Source organism: Dipteris shenzhenensis, chromosome 11 (assembly GCF_047967505.1).
Source record: "Dipteris shenzhenensis isolate YYH24624 ecotype China chromosome 11, Dip_SZ_1.0, whole genome shotgun sequence".
In the NCBI taxonomy this organism is placed as follows: domain Eukaryota; kingdom Viridiplantae; phylum Streptophyta; class Polypodiopsida; order Gleicheniales; family Dipteridaceae; genus Dipteris; species Dipteris shenzhenensis.
Window position 1 is genome coordinate 1,217,181 of NC_141606.1, and position 22,459 is coordinate 1,239,639.

A 22,459-nucleotide genomic window follows, 5' to 3' on the forward strand; every position below is an offset into this window, starting at 1 on the left:
TTGACGGCTTGCCAACGCTCTCATTCCTCATAAGCTCAAACTCCTTCTTGTCTATCTTGTGTGTAATGTTCTGATTGTTATGGACTCGGTTATGGTAGACATGCGAGTTGTGCCATCTGTTGGTAGTTTGTCGTGGGAGTTTGTCTCTCATCGTTTACGATCGTGTAAGTAGTCTTTTGAGGGTTGTAACCTTGTGTGGCTTCAGGTACTTGCCTAGGAAGCTCGTGTGATGTTGAACAAGCCATAAGTCACGATATCCCCGAAGCATAATTTCAACGAAACTCGACAGAGCAGATGACAGAAGGGGACGTATGTTCATGAGAGTCGGTCAACCCTCGGGTAACACTAAAACTGTGTCGTACACAATGTTTGAGGGGGCTGATCGCACAGTTAAGCTAGCTGGAGTGCGAGTCATATTGCACGCATGCAAGAAAGGAATATTTCGGAGCTTGATCAATGCTTAAATTTGCTGCACAGATTGAGCTTCATTAGACTTTTGGGCTTCATATGACACCCAATAATTTCAACAGTGCAGCATTCGTGAAGCTCAAGCCTATCTCCAGGACTTCAACGAATTTGTCTACTATACTACTAATATGTATCCCACCCCTACTCTCGAATCTGGAGGGCCTGGCATCCATCAACTTAAAAGGGATTTGTACTCAGTGTCATCTTCATTTTGAAGCTTGAATTTTTTTCAAAGACTTCACGGAATTTTTTATGAAGCCTAGACGTGTGCAACAAATTTAAGCACTGAGCTTGATGCGATTCCACGCGGAGGATTCACTTTTTAACGGATTGAAGTCCCAGGATAATGTTATGACGAAGTGGTATTCAAGGCTCATGGTTCGGTCTGATGGTTAGGCGCTTCGACTGTAAGCGAGGTGGCACGAGTTGAAATCTTGGCAAGGAGTCTGCGCAACAAATATTTCTGCATCGGTACATTCGATGCACGGTTGATGCGTGGTGCGTTCTTTTTGCCTCGCGGGTTAATTGTAGCTCAATCCTTAGTTGACAGTGTCACTGGAGTTAATCCTTTATCGTAAGAAAGTGATCGGATCGTCCCGATTTGGGTAAAGTGATCCAATGGTTGAGGAGGGTTCATGAGACTTTAGTCTATGCGGGCCTTTGTTGGAAAAGGGGACTAGTTAGCTGACCCAAGGACGGGTCTCACTCGAGGGTTAGGGGATTTAATTTTTTTGGAGGGAACCTAGGCCCCTCTTCCCCACCCCCAACTCAGAGACACATGTAATCTCTGTCTTTCTCAGAAAGGAATAATGATTTTTAAAATTTCTTTAATAAAAAATGTATAAAATTTTTTAAATAAAAAACATTGCTAACCAAGTTAGTACAAATGTATGGTTAGAGCCGTTGGATCCCAGATCGGACGAGACAGAAAGGTCGATGAGATTCTGGCGTACAGCCGAGGAGAATGCAAGGAAAAGAGCGGCTGCAAATGCATTGGGAAGGTGGGGTTTTGGGTTTTAGGAAGAGAGAGATTCAGATGAGGTCCCTGCTGCTTCGTCAGGGATATCACGTGCATGCGTAGATCCCGTTTCTTCTACGAGTTGGCTCTGTATCTGGCTTCGTGAGCTATGGCTTCTGCGACTGTGCTCGCATCCTCGCCTCCTGTCGTAGTTTCCAGCCAGGCTAGCAAGGAGCATCCGCAGCAAGCCCTCCGTCTTAAGGTAGCACCAGCCAAATCTGTTTTGCGCTTGGCAGCATCCTCAGCATATGGCCATGGAAGCACCTTTCTCCGTCAGCGATTGTCCTTCACAAGCAAACGCAACCGCAAGCTTAGCCAGCCGTCCAGAGGATTAGAAGTGCGAGCTAATGCCGCCGCAGTCCCGGTCTCCAGTCCCAAGCCTAAGGAGCCATGGCGCGGAGCTGCCCTCAAGCCACTTGCGATTTCAATTCTCACAGGAGTTGCGATCTGGTTTGTGCCGGAACCTTCTGGTGTCTCCAAGAATGCCTGGCAGCTCCTCGCTATTTTCCTGGCCACCATCGTCGGAATCATTACCCAGCCTCTGCCTCTCGGAGCTGTTGCTTTGATGGGTCTCGGAGCTTCCGTTCTTACCAAAACCCTAACTTTTGGAGCTGCCTTTTCTGCCTTCGGGGACCCAATTCCATGGCTCATTGCCCTCGCCTTTTTTTTCGCGCGTGGATTTATAAAAACAGGGCTGGGTAATCGCGTCGCCTACCAGTTTGTCCGCCTTTTTGGGAAGACGTCTCTTGGATTGGGCTACAGTCTTGTGTTCAGCGAAGCTCTTTTGGCTCCGGCGATCCCATCCGTTTCCGCTCGTGCCGGAGGCATCTTTCTTCCCCTGGTTAAGTCGCTTTGCATCGCTTGTGGCAGTAGAGCTGGGGACGGCACGGAAGAAAGGTTGGGATCATGGCTGATGTTGACTTGCTTCCAAACTTCTGTGATCTCTTCAGCTATGTTTCTTACGGCAATGGCAGCCAATCCTCTGAGTGTAAACCTTGCCACTGGGGCCATAGGACAAACTATTGGGTGGACAGATTGGGCAGTTGCTGCGTTGGTCCCAGGCCTCATTTCCCTGCTGGTTATTCCTCTCTTACTGTATGTGATCTACCCTCCCCAAGTCAAAAGTAGCCCAGATGCTCCAAAGCTTGCGAAGGAAAGATTAGAAAATATGGGTCCCATGAGTAAACATGAGGTTATCATGGCAGTCACTCTTCTTCTCACGGTAGGTGATTCGATCTTATAGGCTGTAGCTCACTAACAACTTCTTTTTGTCGATCTATGCTTTCCAAGCTGGTTTTAATAGGATTTTGATTTCTTTTAGAAGAAATGCATCATGTTCTACATTGTCGTAGGTCATTTCCTCGTTTTCATTCCATCCTGTAGGTGGGTCTGTGGATCTTTGGAGGGGCAATTAAAGTGGATGCTGTGACTTCTGCGATCCTTGGGCTTTCTGTGCTCCTTATCACAGGCGTGGTTACGTGGAAAGAGTGTCTTGCAGAATCAGTGGCTTGGGATACCTTGACCTGGTTTGCTGCACTTATAGCCATGGCTGGTTACCTTAATAAATATGGACTGATTGCATGGTTCAGCCAAACCGTTGTAAAGGTAATGTACTTTCACATCCTCAGCAACTGTTGCCCTTGCACGTAGCATTTTCAGCTTGTGTGTGTGTGTGTGTGTGTTTTCACCCCCCAAAAGAAATGTGTGTGTGTGTGTGTGTGTGAGAGAGAGAGAGAGAGAGAGAGAGAGAGAGAGAGATTGATTGATTGATGATCTGTTTACTTTGTTCATCTCCCATGGAGACCAAAACATAGCTATGTCAGACGGGTGGGGACCAGAACTACATACATATGTGTGTGTATTGAGAGAGAGAGAGAGAGAGAGAGAGAGAAAGAGAGAGAGAGGGAGAGAGGTGATGGATTTATTTAGATCCACCCTTTCCTTTCATAAATAGTCTGAACAGTGATGGAGTGATGCCTGGGCCCTGTTGATACCGTAACAGAATTTATAGTTAGCGTCACTGTTCACTGCCATGGTTACTGGATGTGTTAAGTAGATATTGATGAGATTGTTGTAGCTTCACAATGCAGGTCATGCTACTCCTTACAGCTAGGCAATATGCAATCTGTTCAATGTGCTAGTAGCTAGAGTCCCCCTTGGCATGCTCTTTTTGCTGTAGTAGGTTTATCTCTCATGTTGATCAATTGGTTAGTTTGGCTTGTCTGACTGCTTGCTTGTTGAGCTGGTCATGTATGTATGATAATGATCTAAACGTTGAGCTGGTTGCTCTACCTGGTAAGCCCGGTATCCACAGAGGCTTTGCTAGTGAAGGGGCAGGCCTGAATTTTATATGTAGCCCCTATCTTTTTTGGCATCTAGTATCTGTATTTTTGTGGTGGTCATCTTGTCCTGCTCTGCTCAACCTGCTGGTCATCTCAAAAAAGTATGTGAACCCTGTCATTATTGACAGACAGCCTTGTAGCAAGGCAAGCATACATGTAGCAGGCTACCATGGGCTTCCCACCCAGAAAGAAAGGCAGCGCAGCAGGATATATGAAACATACACCTGGGTATGGGATAGCTAAGCCCAGTCCGAGGTGATAACCAAGACCAAATGTCTGAGCTCTTAACCTACAATTGTTGGTGAGCTCTCCGTCCAAGCCATATATCCAGAAAAAGGATCACTCTTAGGCTTGAGATTAGCCAAGTAGCCAGCTGCTACATACATACATACATACATACATATATATATAGATATATATGTATATATGTATATGTATAGATATATATGTATATATGTATATGTATATATGTATATGTATAGATATATATATAGATATATATGTATATTGTATATGTATATAATTAAATAATATATATACATATAAAGATATTTATATATGTATTTTTTAATTACACACACACACACACACACACACACACACACACATATATATATATGCATGTATACATACATATACATACATACATACATACATACATACATATATATATATATATATGTATATGTATATATATATGTATATGTATATATATGTATACATGCATATATATGTATATATGTATATATATTTTTTAATTATATACATATACATATATACATATATATGCATGTATACATACATATACATACACACAGACATATATATATATATATATATATATATGTATGTATGTATGTATATACATGTATATGCATGTATATACATATGTATATGTATGTATATACATATATATGCATGTATACATATGTATACATACATACATACATATGTATGTATGTATACATATGTATACATACATATACATGTATGTATATATGTATGTATGTATACATATGTATACAGATGAACTGAGTGAAATTGAGAGATGAACTATTGAGCTGTAAATTGGAATAGAACTGCTGAAACAGACTGCCAAACCTCAACCTTGCTGTTGTCAAACCCCGCTGAGATGCTGCATAGAGATCAGTGACACTGTGAACACTAGAATAGCCCTAAGACCTGAGAAGCAGCTCCAACCAATGACCAAGACCTCAATGCTGTCCACACCATCGACGTAGACTACTTTGTGAGGCTAGTGATAAGGCTAGTGCTCTCCACGGGCATACAGGTTTATTGCATGAGTGAGACATGAACTGAGATTTGAATGGACTGAGAGGCTGAGAGAGACTGAGAGAAGAACTAAGTGAAACTAAGAGATGAAGTGCTTAAGAGATGCTGAAACAGACTGCCAAACCTCAACCTTGCTGTTGTCCAACCCCTGCTAAGATGTGTGGAGATCGGTCCTTCAACTGCGATCTGATGGAGCTGCTGTACGACTGCTTCTGGACCTGGATTGGCATGGCAAAAAGGCTGGAGCTGAGGCTGGGAAAAGCTGAAACTGAATGGAAAGAAAAGGGGCTTTGCCGCCCCTTGTATTGCCACAAGGGACTGGCAGTTTTAACTGACCAGCCAGTCAGGGTTGACCTACCAGATGGTCAGGTCAACCGACCTCTTTGGCAACTGACCCGACCTGGTCAGCAGCCTTTAGTGCTGAATATGGGCGATCCACCTGGCCATTAGATTGGCTACTGGAAAGCCCTCAAACGGCAGCCAATAGGCTAGCCATTTGACTTAGACTAACCTAATTGAACTATGCTGGTACTAGGACTTTGACTGACCCTAGGGCTCAAAGATCAACGTACGTAGCTCGTGCCTAACTCATCCCAGGATTGGGGCTCACAATGCGGCCATGGCATATGACAAAAAGCCTACTGAAGGATCTACTGATGCACAGTATGCACTTGATGGTGAGTCCAGTGTGTCACAGTACCCCGCCTTGTGTATCTTGGTAAGGCAGCTGTTTCTGCCTTTACTTATATGAAAGTGTATGCCGACTCTTTTTTATGAACCTCACTTCAAGAGGATAGAGAAGGCCAAGGAGGGACTAGCAAGTGGCCCACTCAAGACTATATGAGAGCCTCGAGTCGTGGTACAAACGACGAGTGAGGTTGATAATCTTGACGATGGTTATAGATGGCGCAAGTGTGGACAGAAAAAGGTCAAGGGGAATTCCCATCCTCGAAGCTACAAGTGTACCAATTTAGGTTGCAAAGTGAGGAAGCATGTGGAGAGATCATCTACGGATAACAAATTTGTCATAACTACATATGAGGGGAAGCACAATCATGCTGTGCCTGCGGCAAGGAATGGTCATCGTGACACAAGTGGAACTGCTGCTACTTCTGTCTCACCTCCACCAGGACCTGGACTGTGAGCAGCTCTGGTGCTAGCTCTTTTGCAAAGCTTTCCCCTTCTCTTCAGAAGCTTATATAGGGGCCTTGCAATCATGGCATACCTCAATATGAATCTTCTATAGTATCTGACATGTCCCATGAAGACTTGGATTCCCTTGGCATTTAGTGGGGGGAAAGTTCCATAATGATCTTTATTTTGTCCATGTCAGTTGCAATCCCACGTCGAGAGACTATGTGTCCCAAGATGACTCCGTGTGTGACCAAGAGTTGGCATTTTAGGGGATTCAAATAGATTCCATACTACTTGCATTTTTTAAGGAGTGCTTCAAGGCATTTCAAGTGATCCTTTTTTCCTAAGTGTACACACAAGTCATCGAGGAAGACTTGTAGGAACTTGTTGAGAAATTCCTTGAAGGCAGTGTACATTACCCTTTGAAAAGTAGATGGGGCATTACATAAGCCGAATGGCATGACTCTGTATGCAAAAATGCCCCATTCTGTGGCAAATGCTATCTTTGCCTAATCTTGAGGTGCAATTTGTACTTGGTTGTACCTGCTGACCCATCCAAGAAGCTATACACTTCAGATCCCGCCACCCTTTCTAAAACTATTTCAGTCAATGGTAGGGGGTAATGATCTATGATTGTTGCTGCATTGATGTTCTTGAGATTCACACATATTCTAAGCTACTTATTTTTCTTAGGAACAATCACAATTGGTGACACGCTCGATCTCATAAATGAAACCAACATCCAGTAATTTTTCTAATACATACATATATACATACATGTATATGCATGTATACATATGTATACATACATACATATGTATATATGTATATACATACATACATACATATGTACATATGTATGTATGTATGTATGTATCTATGTATATACATACATACATACATATATGTATGTATGTATGTATGTATGTATATGTATATATGTATGTACATATGTATGTACATATGCATGTATGTATGTATATACATATATACATATGTATGTATGTATACATATGTATACATGCATACATATATATATATACATATGTATACATGCATACATATATATGCATATATGTATGCATGTATACATATGTATACATACATATATGCATGTATGTATACATATGTATACATATATACATATGTATGTATGTATACATACATATATATGTATGTATGTATGTATACATACATATGTATATATGTATGTATACATATGTATACATACATATATACATATGTATATGTATGTATACATACATACATATGTATATGTATGTATATATACATACATATACATACATACATATGTATATGTATGTATATATACATACATATACATATGTATGTATGTATACATACATACATACATATGTATATGTATGTATGTATACATACATATACATATGTATGTATGTATGTATACATACATATATACATATGTATATATGTATGTATACGTATGTATACATACATACATATGTATATATGTATATACATACATACATATGTATGTACATGTGTATGTATGTATATACATATGTATGTATGTATGTATGTATGTATATACATATGTATATATATATGTATACATATGTATACATACATACATACATATATATGTATGTACATACATATATACATATATACATATGTATATATGTATGTATACATATGTATACATACATACATACAGATATATGTATATACATACATATATACATATATACATACATACATATGTATACATACATACATACATATATATGTATATACATACATATATACATATATACATACATACATATGTATATATACATACATATATACATATACATATATACACATATGTATGTATGTATACACATACATACATACATATGTATGTATGTATACATATGATCTTAAAGCACCGCCCCTCCCATGCATTTACACACAACCGCTGAGCTGCCCTCCCTTGCTTATACCCTCCCCTTGTCACGCAGTTCATCACCCCGCTCATCTCCCCACTCACAACTTCCTTCTACTATGCCATAGTCCCCTATCTTCTCTTGAGTCATCATTGCTTCTCCCTATTCCGGCATTGTGATCTTATTCGCCATAGAGAAAATCGACCGTAGTCGCCATGACATCCTTGAATAAGAAGAGGATTGAGAATCCATCTTAAATTCTAATCAATTATATCCCTTAAGTGTTATAGCTAGTATGAGAAGAAGAAATGCATGATCGGCCTCTTAATTCTACTCCTAAACCTTAGAGACTCTAATTGAGACTAGAATACACAATATGTTAGAAGCCATAGAAGTTATGAAGACCACATATATGAGGAAACAAAAAAGGAGATCAAAGAGGAGATCAACAAATGCAAAATAAAGAAGAAATTGAATAGATCCAAAGGGAATGCAAGATGAATAAGAGGAAGAATTGTGTCACCATATTGGGAGTTCAAAGGACTTTAATCAGAGAGATGTTTCTACTTATTTGAAGCATCATAAGATCAACTAGGTAATTAATGGTATTTCCCCAAGACAAGAGAGAAGAGCAAGCACGAGTAAAAACTAGTGCATGTGAAATAGAATTGACCAAAAAGTCAAATTTGGCCTTTGGGGGGAAAGATGAAAACTTGTGTACATTGGCAAATAGGTAGCTCCCAAAGATGAATCAAAACGTAAAGCCCTAATACTCACATACAAAGATGTATTTGCATGGTGATACATATATCAAGGGTGTCTCACCTAGGATAGCAATGCATACCATCCCCACCAAAGAAGGTGTCGGATCTAAAGTTTCTGGACGACACTAGATTGGTTAAAAATATGTAGAGAAAGTGAAAGAAGAGATACAAAAATCTATCGATTCGATGCACCATTTACCTTTCAAAGGGTCGCAAGCCGTGCCTTTAAGGACATATTGACAAAAATTTGGCAAGTTATCCTCAATGATCTTTAGATGCAGCCTAATAAGAAAGGACATTTGGAGTGCCTAGATCAATCTCTACTAAAATGTTAAGGATAAAAAATTTTCTTAAAACTTTTGAAGTGATAATTCTTTGCAACAATTGGGTAATTCTTCTTCAATAATAGCACAAAAGACTATACAAAGTAGCAGATGTGCAAAAAAAGTAGCGACATTCATTTGTAATGATACAAAAACGCATGGGCAACCTTCAGGTCAGCTTTGAGGATGGCAAATGTGCTGTCCGAGACAGGGAAAATGATTATGCCTTAAGATTATCTGGTACTCTGCTGCGTGGGCTTTTTCAGCTTGATCTTTTTTAGAAAAGAGCAGCCCATGCTCTTGCAGTTTCTACCCCTACTACTGCCATACAGAATGCAGAATTATGGCATGCCCGATATGGCCACATGCATTACAATAGCTTGATGACACTTCAGAAGCACTCTATGGTTAATGCATTGCCACCTCTTGAGATACCTCCTCCACATGCCTGTGAAGGGTGCATTTTAGGCAAGATGCATAGATTCCCTTTCAAAAAGGATGGTTCAGTTAAAGCTGTCCGCAAATTACAGCTTATACACAGTGATGTTTGTGGTCCCATGAGGACTCCATCATTGGGTGGTCATCTCTACTTTGTTACCTTTATTAATGATTACTCCAATTTCACTTGGGTCTTTGGGCTGAAGCGCAAATCAGAAGTGTTCCTGGTGTTTAAACACTTTTCAGCCATGGTTGAAAATGAAACCGGACTCAAGATACAGACATTGCGCACAGATAGAGGTGGGGAATACTTGTCTGCAGATTTTGATGCTTTTCTGAAAGGCAAGGGTATTGTGCATCAGCTCACAGTGAGGCTGACCCCTCAGCAAAATGGCAAAGCTGAGAGGAAAAATAGAACCCTTATGGAGATGGACAGATGTATGCTGAAAAGCAAACACATGCCTCACAAATTCTGGCTTGAAGGTCTGATGTGTGCCAACTACATTTTAAATTGGGCTCCCACTAAGGCTTTGAAAACAAAAACTCCCTATGAGGTATGTGAAAAGCCGCATTGCCAAAGCTTAAGCATCGTAGACACGCCAGGCTAACAAATCCAGACGAGATGTTCAGTATAAAGAGGAACAATGGGTGTATTTATGGATTATCAAGCAAAGATTGAAGTAGGTGGGCAAGCGATGCCCTAAGCTGTCCTTCAGGAGCTTCGGACCATTCCCTATTATTCAAAAGATCAATGATGTCTCAATGAAGTTACGCCTTCCAGATAGTTGGGCTATGCACAATGTATTTCATGTAGCTTGGTTGAAGCCATATTTTGGACCTCCTCTTTGAGAGATTTCCGACGAGCAACAACCTGAAGTTCTTGATGAAGCCGAAGTTTCGTAGCTAGAACATATCCTTCTTCATCAATTCAAGCATGGGTCAAGACGAAGGATCCGGGAGTTTTACGCCAAGTTCCGTGATCGAGGTACCCATGAAGGATGAAGATTTTTTCTAGGAGTTTCCCCAGATATTGGCGGACTACTTGGAAGCAATGAACCTACCGCCAAGTTAAGAAGGGAATGCCACATGCACCCCTGCACAAGTGACGCACTGGCTACATCGACAAGTACGTAATAGTTCCCTGATAGGAGCTTTTGTCGTATGCTGTGAGCCCTTGTCGAGGGGCAGTCAAGCACAAGCTACGTAAGTCAATCTCTCAGCCTTAGGTCAAGTCGGAAGATCAGTCCTTGTTCACTAGTACCCACTGGAGAACCGTAGGGTAGTGTTTCCGTCTTAGGTTTAGGGATTGGTTTAGGTCCAGCCTAGGACAGGAGTCCTTTTGGGCCCCCTCAAGGCTGGAACAAGTGAAGAGAATGGCAGGGGAAGGGCTGCCTTTATAGGCTACCTTGCACCCCTCCCTAGGCTGCCTTTATGGGGCCTAGGACTGCCATTTACGGGGCCTAGGGCTGCCTTTATGGGGCCAAGGGACGAGCCAACCAGCCCCAAAAGCCCTATAAATAGGGGGCCTCCAGGCCCTCTTTCCTCATTCAGTTCCCCCCCTCCTTCAGCCTCCTACAGCTCCTCCTTAGCCCCCTTTGAACAGCCTGACACTCACCCCCAGTGGCCCTCTAACCAGCCTCAGCCTTTGGCATCAGTTCAGCCCTCTGGGAAGGTGTTCACAGAGCGCATCAGAGGGGGAGTCGGGACAGCGAACGGATTAAGGTTTGGGGTTTGTTTCAGCAGCTCTTTTCAGTTATTTCTTACAGTTTTACACAGCTCATTCTCAGCTCTTTATTTCAGTCATCTCAGCTCTCTTATAGGATCTATCACTCCTAGCTTTCACTCTCTCACTCACGCAGTAACCCTGCATTGTGGTGGACAGCACAAGCCTCTCCTTTGCCTTGCAGAAGCGTCCTACATCGTCAATGTGGACAGCATTTGATGGTCTCGGTTTTGGTTGGCGTTGCCTCTCGGGTCTTTGGGTCTGCTCTACGTGTGCACAGTGAGCTCTTCAGAAGTGCGTTCCATACTCTCTCGAAGAGTGTTCTTTGTATTTCTAAGTTCTCCAAGTATAAAACAAATTCTCCCTTGATTGGGGGAGGGGCCCCTCAATGGGTACAGGGACCCAATCGGTTGTCGACTCTACTCTCTCTCTTCCCTCCTCTCTTTCTCTCTCTCTATGGTGTAGAACGCTAATTCCTTGCTAAAGGTTGAAAGAAGGTCTTGCTGTGAATTACACGATCAGATTACCGTTGCATGTTACACTTATATAGTCGCTCCACATGTCCCACCTAAAATCCCTCAAAAGCGCCTCTAAATTAGCCCATTTTCCCCTTCATTAGAGCAGAAGCTTCTTTAATGGTGTTCAGCCAAACACTCGTCAGTAGGGCAGGCCCTCATGGCCAACCATAGTTACCAGCCGAAACGGAAACGGAAGAAACGGAGTTTCCGGGCCCCGCCGAAACAGAAACGGAAGAAACGGCAATATGATACAATTTATGTATAAAATTTTATTTTTTATACGTAATATAATTATCAATAGAGTGCAATTTGCAAATCATACATAATACAATTATCTATACTTAAAGCTTCAGCCTTCAAGCATCAATGCATCATTCATACTTCTTGGAGCCAGTGCCTCCTTTATAACTATCTAGGAGGGAGACATGGACCCAATAAGCATCTCTCGGCATTGAGGAGGATGGAGAGGTGAGAAGGAGGATGGAGAGGTCACAAGTGAGAAAGGATGGAGAGGTAGAAGGAGGATGGAGAGCTCAGAGGTAAAAGAGGATGGAGAGGTGGAAGGAGCCTGGAGGATCAGAGCCTAGAGGTAGAAGTGAAGGAGGATGGAGAGGTTACAGGTAAGATTAAAGAGAGGATGGAGAGAAGAAGGATGGAGGGATGGAGAGCAGGCTGCCAAGCTGCAGCTTTTGCAGGATGGAGAAGATGGAGCAAAGGATGAAGAGGATGGAGAGAGAAGGATGGAGGTCCGAGGAAAACGGGATGGAGAGTCCAAGAGCAAAGGATGGAGGGATGGAGAGAGCTTAGAGAAGGTGGAGAGAGCAGCAAGGATGCACAGGAGGAGTGCGATCGGCGGGAGGCGGCGAAAAATGGAGCCAGGCGGCGAAATCACGACTTTTGGGATTTAGGGCAAAAACAGGTTTTACGAAACGGGGTTTCTTCAAGAAACGCCGTTTCCGTTTCCAGCCACGAAACGGCCGTTTCGTGCAACTATGTGGCCAACTAGGTGGTCCTTGCCCAGGCCATGTCTTGGTACAAGCATAGTTAGCAGGGAACGAGAACGTTCCGAAAATTCGGGTGTCAGAACGGGAATGTTTAGGGAAGGGGGAACAAGAACTGAAACGCCTCGTCATACACGAGGCATCATCATATGACATAAAACTTTGCTAGAAAATGAAAGAAACTAACATTTTGCAGTTTCAAACTTGCTATATAAGCTCTGAAATACCCATTTAAAACTTTCCAAGATGGAAAAGAAAAAGCTCTAAAATACCCATTTGAAACTTTCCAAGAGAGAAAAAAAATGATGTTGCAAGGCGGTTTCAGTTCCGCCTTGCTTCTTGGAACGGTGTTAACGTTCCTGATGTCGGAATGCCGCTCCCTGGTAACTATGGGTACAAGCCTCTTGTTGGTGCTTTCATAGGTGATGCGTGGGATTGCTCCACCCAAGCTTCTTGTGGGTGGGATCCAGATGGCACTCAAAACACTAGCTAGAATTGCTTGGCAGATGATGATTTTACATGGAGGGCTTGGCATTACCGACCCAAAGATGTGGAGTAGAGCCTTGCTGGGCAAGCTTATAGTGTGTGGCCTCACCCTAGGCTCGGAGCCTTGGAAGCTCTTGCTTTGGCGAGGGCTTCTTAGGAACATTCCCACACAGGAGGATATTGGCAACAGTCTCATTGTTGGATCTTCTCAGAGGCTTCCGTCATAGGGAAGGGGTCACCGTTGATGAGGAGCTTATTGTAGTGTCCCACGATAGGGACACATGTCAAGCAAGGGTGCACTGGTTACGAAGGGTCCCAATCCCTTGCACCCTAGCCATGCAAAACCCTCTCCAATTCCCAAAAAGACGGACGGTATATTGGAGAGGTGTTCAACCCTTATAGATGTTCAAGGCTTACAAGAGTGCCCATTTGTATATGAGACTACTCAAACCACTGCTTTTACAAGTGTCATCCAACACCAAGGGCCTCTCAACCCCTTTGCTTCATTTCCACCAATTCCACACCACAAGGGGGTTGGCCCATATTCTGAGACCCTCCATGGGCCAAGCAACATGAAAGTATTGACCAAACCAAAGGTCAACAAAACACAAGGGTTACGCGGGATAATCACACATGGGTACGACAAGAAGCCCTCCCCCTCCCAAACTGCACATCAAAGTCTATGTCATAGTAAATTAGTTGACAAACAGCCACAAGGGCAAGGAACCACCGCTGAAATCAAGTTGCACTAAAGACTGCCACGAATCATGACGCCTCCGCGATAGGCAATTAAGAAGAGACACCGGCTGCCATGCGTTATCCGCCAAAGTCCACAGTCTAGTCCAAGCTCAGATACCTTTGTAGAGCAGTGACAATGGCGTGTGTCAAGCAAGGGTGCACCAGTTATGAGAGTTCCCAATCCCTCACACCCTAGCCATGCAGATCCCTCTCCAATTCCCAAAAAGGTCGGTGGGATATTGGAGAGAGGTTCAACCCTTGCATCTATTTAAGGCTCTCAAGGTGTCCATTTGTATATGGGACTACTCAAACCACCGATTTTACATGTGTTATCTAGTGCCAAGGGCCTCCCAACCCCTTTGCTTCATTTCCACCAATTCCATACCACAAGGGGGTCGGCCCATATTCCAACACTTACATATGGTGTGGCAGCGTTTGGTTTGTTGGACTCATTTGAGCCAGCCTCTAGTGTCAAGAGGAGTCCCTACTTTGGCAATGCGGAGGTCCAAGATCAGGAGGGATGTATGCTGGGGCATTGTACACACATCAGGTGGGCATAGTGGGACAATGACGTGGCTAGATCCTTTGGAGCATGGAGCTTGCTTCCTCTAGAGATTGAGGCATGTGCAAGAGCCCTCTCACACCTACTAAGAGGGTTGAATACGAGGATGTTTGGAGATAGACACTCTCATCTTCCAGTCCTGGAGGGATAGGTTGCATAGAGCCTCAGGTCCTTGATTTGGTATGGGCAGTTCTCTAGGACAGGGTGTGCCTTTGAGGATCCTTTTCATGTATCAAATCCTTGGCACTTCCCGTCCCATGCACTACAGAGTGGGGCCTAGGGGGTCTACTCCGGCCAGTGTCAGTGATGAGAGACCCAGGGTCTTGGATTTGCTCGCATGGCAAGGGATGGACCCAATACCAATCACCTTGGGGCAAGAGCGGTCTCAGCGGCGTCTTTGATTGTGGGAGGGAGGTCCCCTACGAGAGGTACAATGGGACTGTGTGAGTGGTGTTGGCTGTCTAGAGCAAGGCACTTGGAGGGGATTATAGAAGTGCCCTTTTTCTCATACTCTTCACGCATTGGCCGGCATCCACAGCTATGTTAGAAATCGACCCACAAAGGGTACGCACAGTCGAAGATTGAAAGAATTGCCCAGGAGCTCACACAGTGTGGTGTGGGGTGTGGAATCACAAACTTCTTAGCTTAATGTGCATAACATAGATGTGCAGACTGATCAATAGACAATGAACTACCCAGATAGAGAAACCACCAAAATAATATATTTCCGTCCAAAGCTATGGACACAATACAAAAGAGATAGATCCAAAGTCCCACAAATGGTGTGGTCCTCTGATCTTACCACAAGCTACTTCTCCTACCTGCCGGCTATCTCTAGACTCGAGCCTGCGTGCTCCACCTCGAGCGTAAGTAGACTTTCCGTCGAGATCCCTTCCACCTTGCTGTCTTTGCACCAGCCTAGGTGGGCAGCACCTTCAGCTAAGTCTGCAGCTACTGCTTGCTCTTTTCTCCTCTAGTGATGAGGCCCAAGACAAGCTCCCTGCTGCTCCTTTCTGATGGGGCTTTTCTGCTGCTCCAGAAGATAATTAATGGAGGCCCAAGTGCCCCCTTTTATAGGCCCAAAGGGCCCTGAGAAATGGCCGACCCAGCAGGGGGATGAACCGACCCCCTCTGGCCGACTTGGTTGGCTGGCCCAACCCTAACCAGTCGACCTGCTGGTCAGCCTGGTTGGCTGGCTCAACCAGCCCTATGTAAGGGCCCTAGCCAGGCCCTTTTGGGCTGCTGCTAGGCTTCCCTTTGCTGCTGCTGTCCTGCCATCAACAGTTCCTTGTGCAGGCCCCGAACCTGCCCCGCACGTGTGCGCCTTTGATGCTGAAGTACGCCACCATGTGCCGCCTTCATACAGCCACTCCTTGACTCTGTCTGGAGCTCCAAATCGCCACTGATCTGCTCCTGGACCTGCTCTGCCAGTTGCCTTATCCATGGTGCTGATCCATACTCCTAGATGGCTCGAGGTACTTCTCTAGATGTGCTGCCCACATGACAGCCATGATGCTGTCCATGTGGCAGCCTCTTTCACTCTTTTCCTGTGAGGTACTGCCCATGTGGCAGCCCCCTCTCCATGTTCTTTCCTCTGGGCATGTCCTGCCCTAGGTCTCCCTCCCCCACGCTCTCCTCATATGGGGGCTTACAGATGGGGAGGTGACCTTTCCAACACCCCTCTCACCGACACAACTCGGCCCAATGCCAACATGTCGATGACGATGCTCCAGTAACTCCCTGGTCGTAGTCCTCTGGAAGATTTCGATGTCGAAATCTTTTCCTGGCTTTTCATCCTGTGGCTCCTGCTCCACCAGGCCTGGTTCCACTTCTGCACACCATCCTGGTACACAAGTCCATCTCTGGTAGCACCTCTTGGCACCACCACCTTCAGTCATGTTCCCGCCTTCGAACTCGAGCAATCCAGCAGTCACGATGTTCCAGTTGTCCCCCTCATAATGAGTGAACAACCTGGAGTCTTCCAGGCACCATGCTCTGAGGGTTTGTTTCAACCCATCCTTCCTTTGGCAAGGTCTGCAGCTGGAACAAATGAATATCTCCAGATAACCTGGACCATGAACTCTCAGTGAGCTCTCAAGCAAGTACTCTTCTGGCTTCAGTACACCTTGTCCATCACCTTCCAGGAATCTGTGTCCGAGATTTCAAGAAGCACCCACAATTCCCCTTCTGCCTTCAACAGCCAGCAATCTGTGTCCGAGAAAAGAGCCAGCACTTCTTTTTTACTCTCTTCCATGGTCACTGCCACATGGATAGCTGATTTGTGTGGTTGGTTTTTTCTCAAGCATTAATAGAAGGTTCTTTTCTTCGGGGGAAAAATGTTCTAGGGATCAAAAAGCTGAATAAATATGTGATAGAGGACTACTACACTATTCCCATTTTACATTTTGATGTGACACCTACCAAAACAAGGGGAAGTTTTCGTGTTTCGGATATTCAATCAATATTAGATTAGTTGACGCAGGTGGGCAATTAATTCTACAGCTCCTTCTGGATCCAGGATGCTACTCAAAACCTGAGTGAGAGAGAGAGAGAGAGACAGAGAGAGAGAGAGACTATTAAGTGCCGATACCTTTGCAGGTAGTAGGAGGACTGGGCTTGTCATGGCAGCTTTCATTTGGCATCTTAGTATTGTTGTACTTTTACTCTCATTATTTCTTCGCCAGTGGGGCAGCCCACATTGGGGCCATGTTTACAGCCTTTCTGTCTGTTGCAACGGCACTTGGTACACCTCCTTTGTTTGGAGCTCTGGTTCTATCTTTCCTTTCAAATATAATGGGTGGGCTTACTCACTATGGGATCGGCTCAGCTCCTGTCTTTTATGGAGCCAACTATGTACCCCTTTCGAAATGGTGGGGGTATGGTTTTCTGATCTCAGTTGTCAATATTGTGATCTGGCTTGGGCTCGGTGGCCTTTGGTGGAAAGTTTTAGGGTTATGGTAGAATGGGTTGGTCAAGTCAGAGTCGAGCCCTTGGCAATTCACCATTTTGAATTCTGAGTCCAAGTCTTGCAAGTCAAGAAATGAAGCATTAGGTGAGGCCTCATTTTCAATTTACCTCATCTGACGACGTGAAGGGACATTTTATTCTTTCAAGGCTGCAGAATGAGAAGGCTGGCTTTTGTGAATGGCAGCAAATATTTAAGTCTCATGTTTGTGTCACCAGAACTCTAAAGTTTTCGACAAATTGCCTACTGTCCAGTTTTGCCAAGCATGTATTTGAGAGTCTCCTTCATGTTTGGGCAATCTTTGATGTATGTTGGGAATGTGAAGTCGACACTTTTCTATTTCTGTGAGGTCTGGCAGTCTGGTGTTGTGTGGCTTTGCTCATTCATCTTAGATGGCTACATACCATACATGGTTAATTGATAATTTATTGTCCAGTGTGGTATGGACAATCGAGCTTGGTTGGCTGAATAAGGCTGCATTTTCTTGGTAGGTCTTTCTGTTGTAACGTGCATTTCCTGCTGGCATATTAGGGTGAAATATGGTGTCCTATTTTTTTTTCGTGCTGTGAATGGCGTCCTTATTTTGCCCTTCACCATCATCGCTTGCCTCTAGAGTGTTCAGGTGAATGTTTTCACATGTGTTTCATTCTATTTAACTTTGTGAGCATTAATTCTCATTATAGCAGTTCACATGTTTGTGTAGGTATCATCTGTGGTTCTAATTGTGGTCCTTCTCACTAGTGCCAGTGAATATAGTTGATGCAACACCATTCTTGCACAACCACACCTTTGTAGCTGGGGTTGTATGTAATGGGCTACAAGTCATTCTTATTGGGTAATACAAGTTATCTTTGCATATACTCTTCTCTTGCACTATTTGATTGCCTGTTCCCCCGTCTCCATACTGTTCTCTACATGCTTGCAGCCAACTCAATTAGTAAATGCTTGATTTTTCACGACCAAGCTTTGGTAGAAAATTGAGCATGAGGCAACTCAAGGAGTGCAAGAGAGGGCATATCGAGATATGAGCACTATAGCAAGCACCAGGTACCTAGCACTCACCACCCACTAGGTTGTCACCAGTCAACTAAGGGGTGAGGAAAAAATTCCAACATTTGGTGAATCTTGTTGGCGAGTGTTGCAAGAACGAGTGAAGGAAGTGAATGGCATGAGCATTAGTAGTCGCTCGCCACGATGACAGTCATCGACAGCCTTTGTCCATGTTGATGAGCAAGGAACTACGGAGGTTGCTTTGAATAATGTATTACTATAAGCAACAATAACGAGTGTCAGAAGAGGACTTGGAGCTTCTCAAGACCACGTCAACAAGCACTTGGACGGACGATTGCACCCATGCAGTTTGCAAAGCATTTGGAGCTTTAGCAAATGTTTAAGACATGCTTGAAATATGGGTAGAGGTATGTTTTCAGGATAGAGCTTGTGCAGAGGATGCGGTAGGGGTTGGCAAAACTAGGCTAGTTTGAGATGAGAATTGAACTTAGAGCAAGGCACACAAGATCGATGGTCCCCAGTAGTGAAGAGCACGAGGAGTTCAGCCTCGATTCGAGTGAGACATCATCCAACTGTCATGTCGAGTCTAGACGCGAACCAGTCCTTGATGTGCAACCAAGACACGTCAAGGAGTAGGATTGAAGCTGGGTTTTTTCCAAGACTAGAAGAATGCAAGTTTTTTCCATGCTGGGTTTATCTATGCAATCAATTGAAGCGATTGATTATTCCTAATCGTGTTGGTGTGCAACAAAAACGGGAAGCTTCGAGTGTGTGTCAACTATATGAAGCTCAGTGCTCAAATGATCCCAGATGTATTTCCGACTCCCTTTGCCAATAGCATTCTAGAGCATGTAGTAGTTCACAAGATGTACAGGTTAATGGGTGGGTACACTGGGTATAATCAAATCACATTGGCACTAAAGGGTTAGCAGAAGACCGCGTTCATCAACCGAGTGGGGTGCATATGCTTGCAAAGTCATGCCATTTGGTCTACACAACACGCCATCAACTTTTTGGAGATCCATGTCAACCTGCGATCACCTTGCTTGCCTCAAACAAGTCTGCCAAGTGCAGGCAAGCTTGACTTTGGCCAAATGCTTGTTTTATGTTGGGGTTGGTGTACTACTTGGCAAAGGATTTGACTGGGTTTGAGAGCTAGCTTGAAGTAGACTAGCCTGGTGTGTACAAATAAATTCAAAACACACTTCCAGGAGGTTGGTTGAGCTAAGCACACTGTAACCTTGGACCTCATCTTTGCCTCAACAAGTACATGTTATGCTTAGATCAAGTTGCTTGTCCTATGATAATAGTTCTGCGTCAGCCAGTGTCTCCTTTGAAGCTTGTTTCCCATGCCACATCTCCCCTTCTGCCTCTGTACCTTCCTCTCTAAAGGAGGCAGAGAGGACCCTTCTAAGACCAAGTCATCAATAAGTCCTCCAACAAATACTTTGAATGCCTACACATCAATGGAGCACCTACAAGAGAGGGGCCAAGGTGCATTCAGGGACAGTCAGGACCAGCGTGCCTTTGAGCAGGCCAAAAGATTTTAAGGTAGCTACACTGCCCAAGATACAATAGATACAAAGATTTTAAATCTTAGAGAATGTTGCGTACTTTTGTAGATAGTAATTATAACAACCAACAATTCACCATGATAAATTTCAGACCATTCATTTTTGAAGAATAATGCAAGGCCTAGTGAAGGTGGCTATAATTTGACTAATCGCACATTTTGCAAAAAATGGTGTGAAAACGTCCGAACCAAGTCCACAACTCTCATCTTCACAATGTTGGTCATATATTAGATCTCGCATGGTGGGAATACTGCAAAGAGATGGATACACTAATTATGCAATCTTGGCATCATCTTCTCGAATGTTTCTTTGAGGACAAAAATTAATATGACTTTTGTTAAGGAATTACCTACTTTTTGAAATAGGAAAGGGTCATTTTGCACATCCTAGAATTAAGGAATTAGCGAAAGAGATGCCGACATGGAGATGGTGGGAAGAGTGTGGAGCGTCAACACCTCATCCTCAAGCCCTAGCCATGAAAGTATTATCACAACCTTGTAACAATTCCTCTAGTGAACGAAATTGGAGTAACTACAAGTTCGTGCATTCCATCACAGAAGAAACCACTTGACATCAAAGAGATCAGAGAAACTTGTATACATCTATGCAAATGGTAGAGTTTTGGGCGATTAAGGTGTTGGAAAGTCACCTCCCTATCTGTAAGCCCCAAATCAAGAGAGCGTGGGGGAGGGAGACCTAGGGCAAGATATTGTTGGGGTAAAGGCACATTGCCACCCTTTAAAAGTTATGACCCCTATGACTGTCTTAAGACAGTCATAGGGTGAATCCCTAATCCTAATAAAACCTCAGAGTTTGTGGTGTGGCTCAACACTTCTTTTACACACCCACACTTCTTGTGTCTCCCTCTCCTAACGTTCCACCTCCTCTCTTTCCCTCACAGATATGCCCAAAGAAGAGAGAGAGAGAGGGGGTTGCATGGGCAACACCTTACATGAGAAGAAGGGTCCAACAGATGGCACCCGAAATAAGACATGGAACTTGCTTGGAAGGAGGTAGATCTGGAGCAACAGGAAAGAGGAATATCCCAAGCCAGAGGCACCTAGAATGAGCCGATCTATGGGCAAGTTAACGACCTGCAAGAGGGCCTCGCAACAGCACCACAAAGGGCATGGAATGAGCCCTAGAATAGTGCAAGAGAGCTAGCCAACCAAGCTGATCAGTAGGTTGGTTGGCTAGGGTTAGTCAAGCCTGTGAATAAAGGGGGGCCCAAGACACATAACTAGAGGAGCTACGCTCCCACTTATCAGAGTTGTGGGGGCGAGATTAGGGCCTATTCCAGTCGGCCAATAAGGGGCAGGCTGGTTGGTCAGTTGGGGGGGTCCTTGTGGCTTATAAAAGGAGGCATTCACCCTCATTCATCTCATCACTTGGAGTAGCAGCCATGAGCAGCAAGAAAGCGCTCCCTTGGACCTACACACAGGAGGAGAAGGATGCTACCATAGGGCTGTAGATTGAGCTCAAGGTGCTGCCCACCTAGGTTGGCTTGGATAGCAAGGTGAAAGGGATCTGGACGGAGAGTCTACATACGTTGACGAGGAGCACGCAAGCTCAATGTTCTACATATATCCGTGATACATAGTAGTACCTTGTTGGTAAGATCAACAAAGGACCATGCTATGGTGGGACTTTGGATCTATCTCTTTTGTATTGTGTCCATAGCTTTGGATGGAAATTTATTGTTTTGGTGTTTTCTATATCTGGCTGGATCATTGTCTATTTACTAGTTTGTGTCTATTTGAAGCACATAAGAAGTTTGTGATTCCACTCACCACACACACTGTGTGAGGTCCTGGGCTATTCATAAGTCTTTCATTGTGCATACCCTTTGTTGGTCGATTTCTAATATGGTATCAGAGCCCAAGTAGGAGGCTCATAAGTGTGGGGGTTTGAAGGCAGGGACCTTGTTGAAGGACGACCCTGATTTAGAGGCTCTAGGAAATTGACTTCCACGAGGCTAGATGACTGTGCCATTGCGCAAAGGGTGACTCAGGTTCAGTCAGGTGTGTATAGAGTTTTGGTCTACAAATGATTGAGGTTGCTTTTCGATTTTGCTGTGTGATTTAGTAGTAGAGATGTCAATTTCAAAAGTAGAATCCTCTTTAGCCCCTTCAATCTCTTCCTCCTACCCCAATCGAGTTCTTTCTTTCATCATCCCTAACTTTGGAGA

General features: G+C 44.0%; 1 protein-coding gene across 1 annotated transcript; it reads left to right on the forward strand.

Annotated features, from left to right (window-relative positions):
• Positions 1–1,478: 1,478 nt before the first annotated feature.
• On the forward strand, positions 1,479–17,887 carry LOC147896460 (dicarboxylate transporter 1, chloroplastic-like). Its single transcript, XM_087381946.1, has 3 exons — positions 1,479–2,708; positions 2,870–3,091; positions 17,320–17,887. Exons 1-3 carry the CDS (start codon positions 1,596–1,598, stop codon positions 17,680–17,682), a joined length of 1,698 nt encoding a protein of 565 aa, XP_087238072.1. The 5' UTR covers positions 1,479–1,595; the 3' UTR covers positions 17,683–17,887.
• The last annotated feature ends 4,572 nt before the right edge of the window (positions 17,888–22,459 follow it).

Coding starts and splice junctions, on each gene's coding strand:
- LOC147896460 (XM_087381946.1), top strand. CDS start 1,596: ATGGCTTCTGCGACTGTGCTCGCATCCTCGCCTCCTGTCGTAGTTTCC. Junction 2,709..2,869: donor CAGTCACTCTTCTTCTCACG/GTAGGTGATTCG, acceptor TCCATCCTGTAG/GTGGGTCTGTGGATCTTTGG. Junction 3,092..17,319: donor TCAGCCAAACCGTTGTAAAG/GTAATGTACTTT, acceptor ATACCTTTGCAG/GTAGTAGGAGGACTGGGCTT.